This window comes from Vidua chalybeata, chromosome 1, assembly GCF_026979565.1.
Source record: "Vidua chalybeata isolate OUT-0048 chromosome 1, bVidCha1 merged haplotype, whole genome shotgun sequence".
Taxonomy (NCBI): Eukaryota; Metazoa; Chordata; class Aves; order Passeriformes; family Viduidae; genus Vidua; species Vidua chalybeata.
Genome location: NC_071530.1, coordinates 129,743,314 through 129,758,432, shown reverse-complemented (window position 1 = coordinate 129,758,432; position 15,119 = coordinate 129,743,314). Strand labels below are relative to the sequence as shown.

The window sequence follows — 15,119 nt, the reverse complement described above, 5'->3', positions numbered from 1 at the left end:
TAGAGAGTATTTCTATACTTTTTCAACCTAGAAGACCAAAACCCCAACAAGACCAAGCTGTTTGAGTTGCTACACAATGACTCAACTTTTAGTACTCATACTAACCATGAATTAAGCTATGAACTGTTATATCAATAAGATAAGCAACATTTCAGAAGATTTTTTCAAGATATATCTGCAACTTTCCATTTAGATTCTGAAATTAAAATCACTTTTTCAGAGGAATCTTACCTTTAGTAAGAAGTTTAGTGTCACTGCTATTGTAAGTACCAAATAAATATACATTATTTTCAGCAATCTTGACACAAATGTGCTTTTTTTCATATTCATCTGCAAAAATATTTAAAGAGCGCTGTATCATGTTGGAGTTCACTTTAAATTTTAAAACTACTCTCAGGGTTAGAAGAAAGTCTACTTACCTGAAGGGATTTAGAGAGCATTAAAGCTACCACAAGACTCAGTAATGGTGACACTAGTAAGGCTGAATTTTCAAACTGCAGAAGGTACCCCACGATGACAGAAAACAGGTAGATTCTGTATACCTCGTGCACCTGTTTAAAAAAAACCAATAAAATAAAACTACAGTGGATATAAATCCTAGTTTTTAGACAAGTAGATAGCTCACTTCCTCTGTTAATCAGGGGATTAATGGATCTTAATCCTTCGACTCATGAATCTAGCAGGTACCATTTGGCTCTGGAAAGCATTGCACATGAAAATGATCCTGGTCAGCCTCAGTAACTAAAGGACAATTACTTCACAAGAATTCTGTAAAAATGCCAGAAACAGGAGTATTTTACCAGGTCTCCCCATTCAGAAACACCCCCCTGTGATACAGCATAAAGCAGTGACTACAAAGCACCAGTAAAAACACACAATTTGTGACAGAGCTCACCTGTAAACAGGTGTTTTCCTTGCCCTCAAAATAACTTGTTCATTAATCTGTCTCAGGAAGGAATACTCAGAGTGTTATCTATACTTGCTGTTATTACTACTTGATAAGCAGATGTTATAAACCTTGATGCTTGATTCTTCAGACTTTTACCAAAATACCCATTTTCTCCCTTATACACTCTGCTTTGAACTACAATAGATCAAACATTTCCCACTGCTGAGGAACAGAATAAAAATAAACTGAAAGAAGAGGTGAAGAATTAGAATTGCATGCAGTTTGGTATCTAATAAAACTAAAAGGCATGTATGTACAAAGAAGAATATATACAACTGCAACAGGCAGAATAAAAACACCTTGTTGCAACATTTCTAAGAACCATTTTGCAGATTAAATTTAAGTACTTTTTTGTATTGAAAAATCAATTTGCCTTCAACATCTGTCTAGTCTATTTACTGGCAAAGCAAGGCAGGACAGGCCACTGAGGGTGAAAATGAGCCCTTTAACTGCACAGAACCAACAAAGCACTTCTTTGGTCTGCCCGCCCTGCTGTGAATAGGAGAAAGAAAAGAGCCAGCTATGCCAAAACGGAGGAATATCATTCATCACTCTTTTAGCTCTCCAAGGATGTTTCAGGTCGCAGAAGCTTTGTTTATCTTCTATCCCAAACACAGCAGTGCAAAAGAGACTCAGTTTAAAGTTATTTTATTCTTCTGATGGATATCACATGCACTTCAGCTGGGCCCAGGCTGCAAGACACTCATCACTTAGCCTTGAGCCCTCTGGAGCTCCTGAGCAGTATGAATGGCAGGCACCTCAGAGGCTGCCTGTAAGTCCCCAACTATTAGTAGGCTGAAAAGTTCCAATACCTTCTCTGTCTGTGCTAGGGCAAAACTGTCTAGCAGGAAAAGAGAAACAGCCTGGACAAACAGGAGATAATGACTGTATTCCCACATCATCATGAAGGTATATGTTGAGGCATTCACCAAAAGGTAACAAAACTTCTAGAAGGAAAAAAGAAAAGAAAAAACTTTAATTTTGTACCCACGCATGTCTGTCACCAAGTAACTGAAAGATCATTAAAACATAAACTACAGAAATTAATTATTGTATTGGGAAATAATTAAAATACTATTTCAGATGTGCTTAACTTTCAGATGGAAGAAAGTAACTACTGAAATATTCAAAAACATTTCAAGCCAATCAGAAGAAATATTTTAAAGACAAAGTCAGGGTAAAAAAGTAACAACCATCGTCTTCAAGAAAAACAGTTTACATGAGAAAAATTCTGCCTGGGTTTATTCAAAAACAAGCAGCACACGGCCAATTACCACACTGTTCTCTCTGAACCCTCCCGGGGGCATAACAAGGTAGGGCACAAGTTGTTTAGCAAAAACTGCACATGCCTAGGTGAAATCCAACTGGCTCTTTTAAAAAGAAGAAACAAAACTTCTACTGTTTTCTGCCCAGAAGAGCAACAATAGCAGAAGTAACTAACCTAGAGTACAGTTTTACTCACAGCTCTTTATTAGGGAACTAATTTTGCCTTACCTCAGCAGAACAGTTTAGGTTCTTTTTTAAATAGCCTGTGAGAGCTGCTACTTGACATGCAAAATATGGCAAAGCCCAATTTTCTCTTGATGGTATGGAATAATCAATTCTTGTTGTGTCTGTCCTAGAAAAAAGTACAAAGAAACAAAAATATTAAAATATTGTTGGACAAAAATATCTAGGAAAGCCTAAACATCACTTCTAGTTGTAAATGTGGCCTTGCAAGCAAACTTTTCCTGATTTTAGTGCAAAGTAACACTGACACAATTTTGCTGCTGATACACTTCACAAATTTATTAACAGCACAGAAGGCCCAATCTTTACTCATCTATTTAGCAGGTTTCCATGTTAGCTGGCATTTATAGGACTGAAGCCAAAAAGCATCTGCCTCGAGCCTTTTCTGACCTGCAATGAAAATCAGCTCATAGCTGAGAGAAAAGATTCCTTTCAGTTTTCATACAGTACGTTTTAAACAAGTGATTTAGGTAGTTGAGGACAACATACTTAGGATACAAACTGGTGCTCCCTCACAGCAGCAGCAGCAAATATTTTGTCTACAGGGAAAAATTCTGCCCAGCAAAACAAGATATTAAAGACAGATGGGGAGCATGCAGGGTTTTCTCATGGAATGACTTGACAGTATCCACACAATTAGAGGTGTAGGTGAAAGTTTTAAAAAGTGCTAAAGTGACTCAGAAGCACAAGCCACGCTTTCAAATGTGATCAAAGGCATCAGTCTCAGAGGTACATAGTCTGCTTTGTGTCTACTATGCCTTTAAAAAGGAGCCTCAAGCTCCTTTATCATTTAGGTATTTAAAAGCATTATCTTTCCTTTTTTCCTTTGAAGCCTCTTACAGAGGCATATTCAGAGCTTTTTTAACTACTAAACCTTTCATTTTGTTGACATTGTTTAATCTTATTTACTGTTGAAAAAAATTACAGATTTATTCACAATTTTTCCTACTTTTCACTGTTCACACCAGCTTGATGAACAGTATTTTCAGCCACTAATCACAGATTCTGTCATGATGACTTCACACTCCTGGAAGATGCTTCCCAACGGTTCAAATTTAAAGGTTTATCTCTCACATTTTGTTCCATAGTTCTTTTATTTCAAGTGCTCTCAAGTTCACAGAAAGCCCCAGAGCTCCATGGTGACAAACCAAGAACAGGAACATAGGTTTTCATTGCCCAAAAGAGGCTCCCTATTATTGTGCCACTTCGTAAGGAGAAGGGGAATTTCAAGTGAATTGTTTTAAGATAAAAATATCTTGATATTAAGATCATCTAAGAAAATTCCACTTTGCAGAAAAACCCACTATAAAAAGAAGATTAAAAAAATCAAGTATTCTGTAAAAAAAATGCACTTGATAATTTCTTTCTATGCCACTGGACAACTGTCACAATATTTAGAGCTGGCCAGTGAGTGCAGTTCTATTTTACAGCTGTTTTGGACATTTGTCATCATTCTTCATCAGCACAAAACCAAACCTTCTAAGGAATATTTTTGAAAAATTAAATTGTGTGTGAATACAGGAGTATTCACACACATACATAAAGGCAATCTAACTGGCAATGTGGATGGTTTGGACAACAGGAGGCCTTTCCATTAAAAAAATCATCATGAGAATCAAGGAATCACTTGGAAATGTTTTCTATTCACTGCAAGATTTTGCTCTCACAGTGAGAACATAAAGCTTAATAAAAGCATTTCTATCCACTAATTAAAATCACTTCAATCCACTAATATTTTAAAATTCCTTATTGACAAACTAGATTGTATAAAGATGTTTTTCTTACCTGTTAATAATGAACCATGCTACAGTCAGCATTCCTGCCAGCCAAGTCCCACTCATAACCCAACTGGTTACAAACAATGCAGTCACATAAATTCCCTGCAGTCCAAAAACTATACCAATGTAGAAATACACTGGTTCAATAACTTCCTGAAATTACAAATAAAAACGAAGAGACATAGTGGCAACTGAGCTGAAGCTGGAAATTATTACTATTTACAATCTGTTATTGCTAACAATGTGCTAGGTGCTTTACAAACAGGTAAGAGACGCCTACTACTTTAGAAATGTACTGGGCATGCTTTTATTTGGGGCTCATATAAAACTTGGGGAAGAACAAAGCAGTGTGAATTAAGTGCACACTTCAGGACTCAGCTTGCCAGTGCCATGATTTTTGAATCTGCTTTAGCTTGAACACTATGTGTCAGATTTAATAAATCTATGCTGCAGTGGGATATAAAGTTCAGACGAGTACTAGAAGAAGTTATAAGAGGGAGGAACTTGAAGAAGTAAAGATGTGGCAAAAATGGTTCCAAAATAAGTAAATAATAAAAATGGAAAGATAATGAGAGAGGACACAAGTACACAGCATAAGCAGAACAAAGCCTGAGTAGAGTGGAAACTGACAAAAGGTTAATCTACAGAAGTGTTTTCCCCTGTGAGAATGAGCAGGCAAGTACTACTGTAACAAGAGTTTTGTACTCCAAAGGAGTTAACTAACTTTCCTGTTTTTAATGGATAGCACAGATACTCCTGACATTTCTAAGCAGTCTGTAGAAGTCAAGAATAATAGAAAAAGTTAGTGCTTAGTGTTAAACCCCTATAAATCCTATGCCAGAGACTGATCAGAATTGAGGAGAATCTGGACCTGGTGAGAGCCTTAGCTCAACTCATTCAACAAAAAATGTAAGTGTTCATTGGATACAACACAGAAAGTCTCATACACACACACACACCCACAGACACAACCATAATGAAAGTACAGAAAGTAGGAGAAATGCACATACTTCGCTACCAGATGCTTGATATAAAACACTGGCAATCAACTCTGGGTACAAAGTCATTTGCTGGACAGCATTTATGGTCTTCAGTGATATTGTCTTATTGTTGTGTGTCAACTCATAAACACCTACAGACAAAAAAAAAATTATTCCTTGAATCAGTTATTACTGCTGTTCCTAAAACAGGCCAAAGTGTAATTCAAAGGCAGGGGTGATAAGATTTGACCATCAAAGCTACTAACTGATTCACCCCACCTAGTTTAAAAGGAAGGAGAAATTTCCGTGTTAGATGTCATTCCACCTACTAATCTAGCTAGAAAGTTATTACCCTTTTTTCATCTAGTCTTTAAATAGAAGGCCCAAAATGAATCATCTGAAGCACAGTCTTTTCAGCAACACACTGATGCAGTCCTGGAACTACATGTCTATAGATCACCTTCACAGCAAGATCTTAAGGAGTGAGGCAGATCTAACAGGGATGAGCAGGACGTATTAAACCTGTCTCGAGAAGGATGTCAGGTATGATGGCCACATCACCCCTTTCAGCTCTGTATTTCTGACATTTCTAAGAATCCTTTGCCAAACACAATGTACCTTTCTATGGAGTTAAGATGGAATTGAAGCTGCCATACTTGAAGGATTATTCCAAGATCATTCCAAAATGTTATAAATAAAGAATAAGACTTGTCAATACTTAGAACAATAGAGGGAAGAGCAAAAACCATCCAAATTAAGATATGGGGGAGAACAAAAGCCTCAAAAACAATGCAACACTCAAACGAAACAACTGCTTCCAGCTCTGAGCATATCTTGGTGGATGGTCTGCAGCTGGTTCTCTGTAGGCCAAACTAGGTCTGTCAGGACTTCTAACTGGGTTCAGCACAGCTGTAATACACTCTTGAAGACTGGAGGCCTTGTAATACCTTGTAGACATGAGTCTGCCTGTTTGCAGAGACAGCATCCCTGAATGAGGCATGCAGTCCATCTACTCACAGCATGGGCAACATACCCGTACCAAAGACCTCAGATATTGCTGATGTGCTACATTTCAGCTGGGAAACTGTTCAACCAATAAAACACCAACCACAAAGTTTAGTTTTACTGGCTTCAATGAGGTTTCACAAAGGGACTGAACTAATTCAGTGGCTGATCACTGCAAGATAGGGCCATTCATCCTCTTCTCTCCTGAGTTCCAGCCCCATGCTAGTGCAGTGCATTCTGAACTCCCTGAACAAGCACGGAAGTGCTCCTTCTTCTTTTCACTGCTTTAGTTTTCTTTTGGTTTAGGGACCCAGGGTCAGTGAGCCCCAGAGCCAGTGCAGGATAAAGAGCAGGAGCACAAAGGAAGGAGAGATCATTGGCACCCAGTCTGTTCTCCTTCCTATTCCTTTCTGTCCCCACCACTCAGTGCTCATCAGCACTTATTCATCACAGCTGACAAGATTAAAAACTTCTGGCAGGGACAGGATGGAGCAGATCAGCTTGTGACAGAAACTGTTCTATCTTCTGATAAGAGGATGGAAAACAGTAATCTTCATCCCTCATTCCCAAATTCAACATAAATTATATTCACACGGCAGAAAAATCCACTATCATGACACAGGCAAACCCAATGATAACTTTGATACAGGGCATAATAAGAGTAATATTAACCCTACCCGAGAGTATCGATTAAAGACAATCTGTTGGAATAGAGGATAGTTAAATAATGTTTTTGAAAAGGCACTGAAAAGTTAGGACAGCATGTGTTTTTTAATTAATCTGATCAATATACCTACATAAGAGAATAAAATTAGTCTCCCCAGTCTGCAGGAGTTTTTACTTTCTTCAAAGAGAACAGGACTTTTCAAAGTTAATAAAACAAATGAGTTCTGTACCTCTTTCAAAGGAAGGAGCCTTTAGCAGTTCTTTATAGAATGAGTAATAAATGGCACTGTCACCCTGAAATGTAATTTCTCGTTCAAGTTCCTAGAAAAAAAATTATATTAATCTCCTGCAATCTCTTTCCAGAGAAGACAATGTATTTTCAGATAGACTGGTTTTGTAACACAGTACATGGTTATGACTTCATTGTACATCTTTAAAATATTCCACAAAGCATTAATCTTCACAGCATTTCTATCAGGTACATTTTGCTCTCTGTAACTTAGCAAACATACTCAGAATCAGAGCAACTTAAATCCACACTGTAGGTCAGCACAAAATTCACAGGATCTTTTCATATTCACAAACCCGAATTTCATTCAACTTTCTATACTCCACTTAATAATGGAGTTCTTAAGAAAACAAAACCAAACCAACAAACCAAAATAAACAAAAGGACCCCCAAAATCCAAAAACAAACACAAAGAAAACCCACCCCAAAAAGCCCAACACATATTCCTGTTTATTAGCTTCTGCAATCCCAGTATGCTTCAGGTAGTTTTTCATATTTTAGAAAGGCATTTTAAGGATAAAGGGTGGCATGGAAAAACATACAAAAGCATGAACAGCCAGAACAACTGTTAGCAGGAGGAAAAAAAAAAAATAAAGAAGACAAAAAAAAAGAAGCTGTTTCAAAGACAGAGGCCTCCGTAGAGGGACACAGGACTGCAAGGAGTTTCAACATGACATGGGTCAGATTTGATTTCAAGGACACAATTTGGCTTTTGTTTCAGTAGTTTATCTTTACCTGCCTGCTGGAAAACCAGAATTTCCGTTCATGATATGTAGAGAGGTACACAGCATACATCATTCCACTGGTGACTGCTGCGAGACAGCCAAAGAAAAGCTTTGCAAAACGCTGGATTAACATATCTGAAAATGAACAGTTGAAAAGCTAAAATAGTCCAGAGGATTGAGAAACAAACAGTACATCCTACACGACTCTTATTTCTGAACAACAAGCAAACTTACTGGCATGAGAATTATCATACCATCAGCGGCACAGATACATTGAAAACTGGTTTGTTACTTCTGTCCTGCAGTTTTCTTTCCCAGTTGTTATCATTCCTTCACAGGACCTTCAGACAAAATACTCAACACACTACACTGCAAATTTTCTCCAGCAAGCTTTGTTTACAAATGAATATCAAGAAGGAAAAGCCTCTTCCAGATAAATAGAGCAAACTCTCGATACTAACCAAAATGCCACAAACTTCTTAAAAACACTAACAGAAAGAGGAGGCATACCACATCTAACATAATTTCTGAGACATTCTATTTTCCATTCTCTTTTTGAATATAAGAATGAACAAATCTGAATTTTACCGAACTCATTCAAAGGGTGACTACTTCACCTGTAGCTCCCTCGAGTTAGTATGTACTTTTAATATAAAAGCTTTTGGTAGCTTGGTGAGCACTTGCCTAAAATTATGCCTAGTTTTAGTTCTCTTTCTTGAAAAGCTGTACGGACTTTTTGTCTGCTCTTGTTTCAGTACCATTACTTCATATGTATCAGTTTCCAACCAGAAGATCATTCCAGGAGCAACAGAAATATTTATTTGTATGCAAATAGTAACAGCAAATTTCTTAACTCCCCTGCCTCTACCTCCCCAAGCCTGAAACAGCCTAAGACTACCATTTCACTCTCCAACACATAAAATGTCGTTATTAAAGAACTCCAATGTGCATGCCTGTTTTCCCTTGAAATATTCAAAAAACTAATTCAAAATAAGTCTGTTACAAATTACTGTGCTACAAATATCTTCCCATAAAATGTAAGAGAATAATGAAAAAAACAATCAAAAGTCAGCTAAAAATTCTGTAGCTTACATTTTGGCGACCTTCCCAGCTTTGAATTTTCTTTGTTTCTCTCCTCTGGAGCCATTTTGTCAGATTCTGTGCAGTTTTGTTTCTTTCTCTGTCGCAGGTCTGCTGCCCCTGAAGACATTTTTTTTTAAAGTTATTGCAACACAATACATAAAATCACACTGGAAAATCCACACAGCAGCAGGTAGCAGCCAGTTACTGCTACTGATTCAATCCCATGGAAGATATATTTGACAAAGACTCAATTAAACTTTGTCCTATGCCCAAGTAAAATAACAATATAACACTACAGGAATCAATTCTTATGTTATTCCTTAGAAAAAACAATAGTATTCTCTTGAGACCATACTCTGGGATTACCCAGAACCCAAACTGGAAGCTAACTGGTTTATTCCATTTGGTGAACACAAATGAAGGAAATCAGTAGTTTCGATATGTTGATGCAGACACTGGGAGAAACTGGTGCCAATTTCTCATCCTGGTTTTATGCTGCTGTAACAGTGTAATACAAAAATTGGGCTAGTCCATTACTTTTAAATTGCGATGCCTATTATTTACATGGCTTTTATAGAGTAAATGTAATATCACTTTTTTCCTGATTTTGGATCTACTCGAACTAAGCAGATTTACGAATATTTAGTCTAACATATAATTTAAAATCCCAGTTTGCTCAGCCACATGGATCACATCACAAAACCAAAGGCTTCTGTTCACTTTTTTTGTGAGCAGCAGCAGTTTGAGGTCCTGGTCCATTTATTTTACAGTCTGAAAGGCAATGAGGCTAACTCACAGACTGCAGGTCTGTGAATACAAAAAGACTCATTGTAAAAAGTATTTTATAATTCCTATATTAAAGATACTCCACAACATTTATGCCATTCTGGAAGTGTAATGAAAAGGTTTAACTGTAATTCATGCTCCAGAATTTTTAGCTCTCCTGTTTGACCTACTGTCCAACATTGCTTGAAATTTTGCAGCCACCAATTTTCCTCTGGACTTAAAACAGCTCCTTCATAAACCCATCCAACTTCAAACTTGAAGTGTCAATCTTCACACCCCACAACAAAGCTTTTAAATACTCTGGTTGTATATTAATTATTTCAATTCTAATTTAGTCTACTTTTAATTCCTGGCTATTAAATCTAGAAGTTAGAAACCAGAGATAGAAATATAAATGGTTAAAGCAACGTCTGCCTGTATCAGGACACCAGTGTGTTAACAGAGCAAATTATAAATCATTCAGAGCAAACCAAGTTCTCAATGGTAACATTTTTCACAGAATGAACAGAAAATGTCTACCTCCTTAAATGAGACAAGAACTGGAAAGATTCTAAACAACACAAGGTTTAGGGTGTTCAGTATCACATTCATCATCATGTCAATCCAAAATGAAATGTATACCAGCATCTCTTCATGACATGTGTATGAGAAGTTTATCAGCAATGCAAACACCAAGTGCACTGCAGTTAAAAATCATTTGTACCATGCAATATAAAACACAGCAGAAGAAAACCCTAGATCACAAAGGTGGGCAGATACATGCTTGGAAGGACAACTGAGTGTCCCTGTCATTCTAGTTATGACCAAAGCAACAGCACTGAGAACACTGGAGGAAAAGGCCTTTGCTTCTCTGGCAGAGAAGTGAACCACAGCAGAAGTGTAAGAAATTTATAAAGTATAGCATTAACAGCAGTAATAGAAAGCTTCCAAAGAAGTAACAGTTTAAAATTCTACTTCTGAAACAACATCTCATTCAGCAGAAGATCTTCACCTCAGTTTTGAAGACTGCTCAACAGTCCGCCCAAATCAATAACACAAAAAACATGTGAGTGTATTATTTCTGTTTCTTGCTGCTGCTGCAAACAAGAAAAATGCTGTTTTCACTTCAATGAATCCTTCAAACAGAGTGATACAAAAGTCAAACAAGGTAACAACTAAGAATTATCTAGAATTTTGAACTGATGCCACAGTCTCTAGTAACTCTCTATCCAGCACATAATTTTTCATCTGCTTTTCAGTTCCCCTTAAGTCCCCAACTGAAACAAGTTCTTGTTCAGAAAATATGTATTCCACTTATTTTTGTGTTTCTACTGCAGAAAAACATAACTCAATCCTATTTTGTCCCACTATACTCATCTACTTTTCACCTACTAATTGAGCACTGTCTGTAATTTTTGTCTTCTCATCTAAAGAAGGGTAAGATAGAACTGGGAAACATTCAGAGAAGGGTCATGAGGGTGTTTTAAGTAGTGCAATGGCTTCCATACAAGGAACAAGGAAGCAAATTGAAGATGCCTCAGTCTAGAAAAGAGGATGACCAATAGAAACATGCCAGACGTCTACAAGTTAGTGAGGTGCACAAACACACTGAATAGAGAGCAGTGATTCACCTTTCCTAATACAAGAACTTCTCAAACAAACCTAGTGAGTCAGGCTAAAAAGAACCAGCTCATTGCACATCATCTTCACGCAGAACACTCCTACCCAAAGAATGTTCTGTAAACCAAGAGTTTGCACAGATTCATAAGAATATGGACACAGTTGTGGAGGACAAGCAACTGGAGACTCCTAAACATACAGAAACCATGTGCAACTCAGAAAGCACCCCTGCTGAGAACAGCTGGGAGGCTGGAATATGCCATGGGACAGATTTGCAGATGCTTGTTTTGCTCCTGCATTTTTCTGGGTACCTATTAACAGTTTTGTTTCTGCTGATTTTTCCAACAAAATGAAACACCATCTCTTACCCACTATAACGGGGGCTTGCACTGAAAAGACACGGAGAAAAATGCTTGTGTAGGGGCTAAAAGTGAAACAGAATCGCAAAATACGCTGAGCTGCAAGGTACCTGCAGGGATGATCCAAGTCAAGTTTGTGACCCTGCACAGAACACTTCAATAATCACACCATGTGTCTGAGAGCACTGTCAAAGCGCTTCTTGAACTCTGTCAGGCTTAGTGCTGCGTCCACTTCCCTTGGGAGCCTGTTCCAGTGCCCAACCACCCTCTGGGTAAAGAACCTCTTCCTAATTACCAACCTAAACCCTTCCATCCGCAGCTTCAAGCTATTCCCTCGGGTCCTGTCACTCGTCACCACAGAGAAGAGATCAGCATCTGCCCCTCCTCTTCCCCTCCTGAGCAAGCTGAAGGTCGCCGTCAGTCTTCTCCAGGTTGAATAAACCAAGTGACTTCAGTCGCTCCTCATAGAGCCTCCCCTTCAAGGCCCTTCACCACCTTCGTATCCCTCTTTTGGATGCTCTCTAATACTTAATGAGACAGGAAGACTGACTAAAACATACGGAAGGACGCCAAAGAGAAAGTCCACTCACAGATGCATCCACAGAGCCCACAGATGCTGCCCAGGCGCTCAGCCCAGAGACAATGCCAAGCGAGGGAAGAGAAAAGGACCCCACGTCCCCTAGAGACTGGCCCGGCCTCCCGCTGGGGGCTGCAAAGGACAGGCTGCCCTGGGCTGGGCTGGGGCCCGAGGGGCGGGCTGGGCCCGGCAGGCCGCCTGTGTCCTGCAGCCCAGTGCTTCACCTCCGTCCGTGCGCGGCGGTCCCGGCACGGCCCTGGCACAAACCGCGAGGGGCGGCCACACCGCGGCCTGAGCCAGCGGCCTGGCCCCGACCGCCTCCGCCCGGCTCCGGCTCCGCGGCCTGAGGAGCCGCCCCTCACCTTCCTCCATCGCCGGCCTGTGCGCGCCGCCCGCCGCCGGGTCCCCCCGCCGCTCTCTGCGGGGCGACGCGTCCGCCCCGCCCGTGCCGCCGCTGCCGCCGCCCGCCTCCCGCCGGCCGCGGGGGCGGGAGAGCTCCCGCATCCCCCGGCGAGCGGAGCGGAGCGGAGCGGCCCCGCGCTTCCTCCCACCACCGGAACTGCGGCTGCGGAGCGCGGGGGGCGGCCGGAGCCGAGCGGCGGCGCACCGGGGTACAGCGAATGTACCGGGGCACAGCGACTGTACGGGGGCACAGCGGGCGCACCGGGGCACTGCGAATGTACGGGGGCACAGCGGGCGCACCGGGGCACTGCGAATGTACCGGGGCACTGCGAATGTACCGGGGCACAGCGAGCGCTCAGGGGCGCCCCGGGGCGCTGCCGGGCGGCATCAGGGCTCCCCTGCGGGAGCTCCGCGCTCCCGTCGCCTGCCCCGCCGCGCAGCCCCCGGAGCGGCACCTCCCGGGCCGTTCGTGCCGCTCCCGCCTGCCGGCCCCGCTCCAGAGAGACCGGCGCCTTCAGAGAGCTCGGGGGTGACCCTATCGCTCTCTGCGATTACCTGGAAGGAGGTAGCCAGGGGAGCGTCTTTTCCCAGGCAGCCGGAGATAGGACGCGAGAACATGGCCTCAAGCTGTGCCAGAAAAGGTTTACGTTGGACATCTGGAGGAAGTTTTTCACTTCAGAAAAGGCTGATTAGACATTAGAACGGGCTGCCCAGGGAAGTGGTGGAGTCACCGTCCCTGGAGGTGTTTAAAGAAACACCGGACGTGGCACTTTGTGCCAGGGTCTAGTTGGCATGGTGGTGTTCGTTCAGACATCGGTCTCGATGATCTCAGAGGCCTTTTCAAACCTAATTGATTCTATGATTACAGAACTGGTAACTCTTCTATGGAAGAGGTTGATGGGAATTGCCCCTTGGAGGCTGCATGTCTCCTGACCTGCAGTCAGGCCAATGGCCGAGCAGCTGCTGGAAAACTGATTGCTTATCTGGCAGCTGCAAGGAAAAACTAAACCAATATGTGTGTCCTATTGGAGTGTAAAATGAGATTTATACGTTTCCTAGATTTTTTAATAAAATCTAAAATACTTCTGCAGTTGTTGATTTATTGGATAGTGAAAGGAGTTGCTTATGTTTTTAATGATCCACAAATTATCCATTGCATTTCTAATGCATCGTGTTCGATTTGGGGCTTTTTGTTTGTTTGTTAGTGTAGGGTTTTTTAAAGTTACTGGAATAAGCAACCATAATCATTGCAATGAAAAGAACAGTAATTGTTTTAAATATTTGTGCTCAGACCATTGGTACCTGGACAGACATAAAATAAACAATTGCTCAATTGTGCTCTAGATGTTTTTTCTTAAGCCTTCTTTGTGCCTGCTGTTTTAACAAGTGCACCTTGTTGCATTTATTGTGCAACTTCAGTTTTCTTCTGATGCTCCAATATGGATAATCCCACACCTTGATTTCAGTAAAATTATAAATGCACATCAAGTTATTTAGATGCATAGTTAGCAGAGAAGTGAAAAATCTAGCCTGCTCACTCAATTTTCCTTTTTTCCTAAGGAAAAAAATTGCACATTTGAAGGTGGGAGAACCAAAAATAATTTTTCATGCAAGTTTCTTTCTCCCAGAATGAACGTGCTGAAATTATTGTTAAGGTAATGTTGAAAATGTTATTACTGTTGCACTTCAATCTTCCAAAATGCTTTCTGTAACTAATATTATATGAAAGTTATTTCATTTGACAGCTTATTATGTGGCCTAAACGTTGTGCTGTAATACATTACAATGAATAAATACAGGGATGTTGTGTTCTTTTCCCAAGCTTTCTCTGTACAAACATGCATCATGTATCTGCATGGTGGCATTTGTTCTCTGTTTACGTATTTTTTCTAAGCCCTGCAGACATAATTTTCCTTTATATTTACAAGTTCATGGTACTGATGCTTTCCAGTTTAACAATCATTATTTCTCTCCTTTAGAGATTGTTGACAGAAGAAAGACACAGACCTTAGTATAATGCAATAATACTGGGCATGTTTGTCATTACACAAAATTTTAAAAAAAAATGTAGTTGTTTATTTTGTAAACAAAATAACAGGTTATATTTTTGTATGTTAAAGATCCCATGCCTAAAAATATCTGTAATGTTTCAATAATCAAGTAACGACTGTGGATATTTCACCCATTCTCCTAATTCCAGCCTTTTGTAGGGTTAATTTACAGGCTACTAACTTATGGTTCTGGATTGTCAGTATCCAGAGGTTTCACTTATTTTATTTATTTCAGATTCTTCCCTCCCCAAAGCTGTATATCTTCTATCAAAGTGTAAAAATGTAGTGCCTACAAAAGTGGTTTTGGGACCAAAATTTTGCTTAAAGTTGGAAAGGTGTGCTCTCCCACCTAATACGGAGA

The 15,119-nt window shown here is 40.3% G+C and overlaps 1 protein-coding gene across 2 annotated transcripts in view; it reads right to left on the bottom strand.

Moving 5' to 3' along the window:
* The window catches only part of DPY19L4 (dpy-19 like 4), a 33,731-nt gene extending 20,621 nt beyond the window's left edge, over positions 1-13,110 (bottom strand). Inside the window, exons 1-10 of one of the 2 annotated variants that reach the window (XM_053945821.1) lie at positions 13,046-13,110; positions 8,994-9,101; positions 7,912-8,036; positions 7,118-7,208; positions 5,247-5,368; positions 4,244-4,389; positions 2,444-2,567; positions 1,762-1,896; positions 420-551; positions 232-330 (exon numbers count right to left, since the gene is read on the bottom strand). In XM_053945821.1, the coding sequence (XP_053801796.1) occupies positions 232-330; positions 420-551; positions 1,762-1,896; positions 2,444-2,567; positions 4,244-4,389; positions 5,247-5,368; positions 7,118-7,208; positions 7,912-8,036; positions 8,994-9,048 (1,029 nt within the window). In that variant the 5' untranslated portion in view covers positions 9,049-9,101; positions 13,046-13,110. Of the gene's footprint in view, positions 1-231; positions 331-419; positions 552-1,761; positions 1,897-2,443; positions 2,568-4,243; positions 4,390-5,246; positions 5,369-7,117; positions 7,209-7,911; positions 8,037-8,993; positions 9,102-12,667; positions 12,810-13,045 lie in introns of those variants that run through there. The other variant, XM_053945811.1, reaches the window with a different exon arrangement.
* Positions 13,111-15,119: the final 2,009 nt, after the last annotated feature.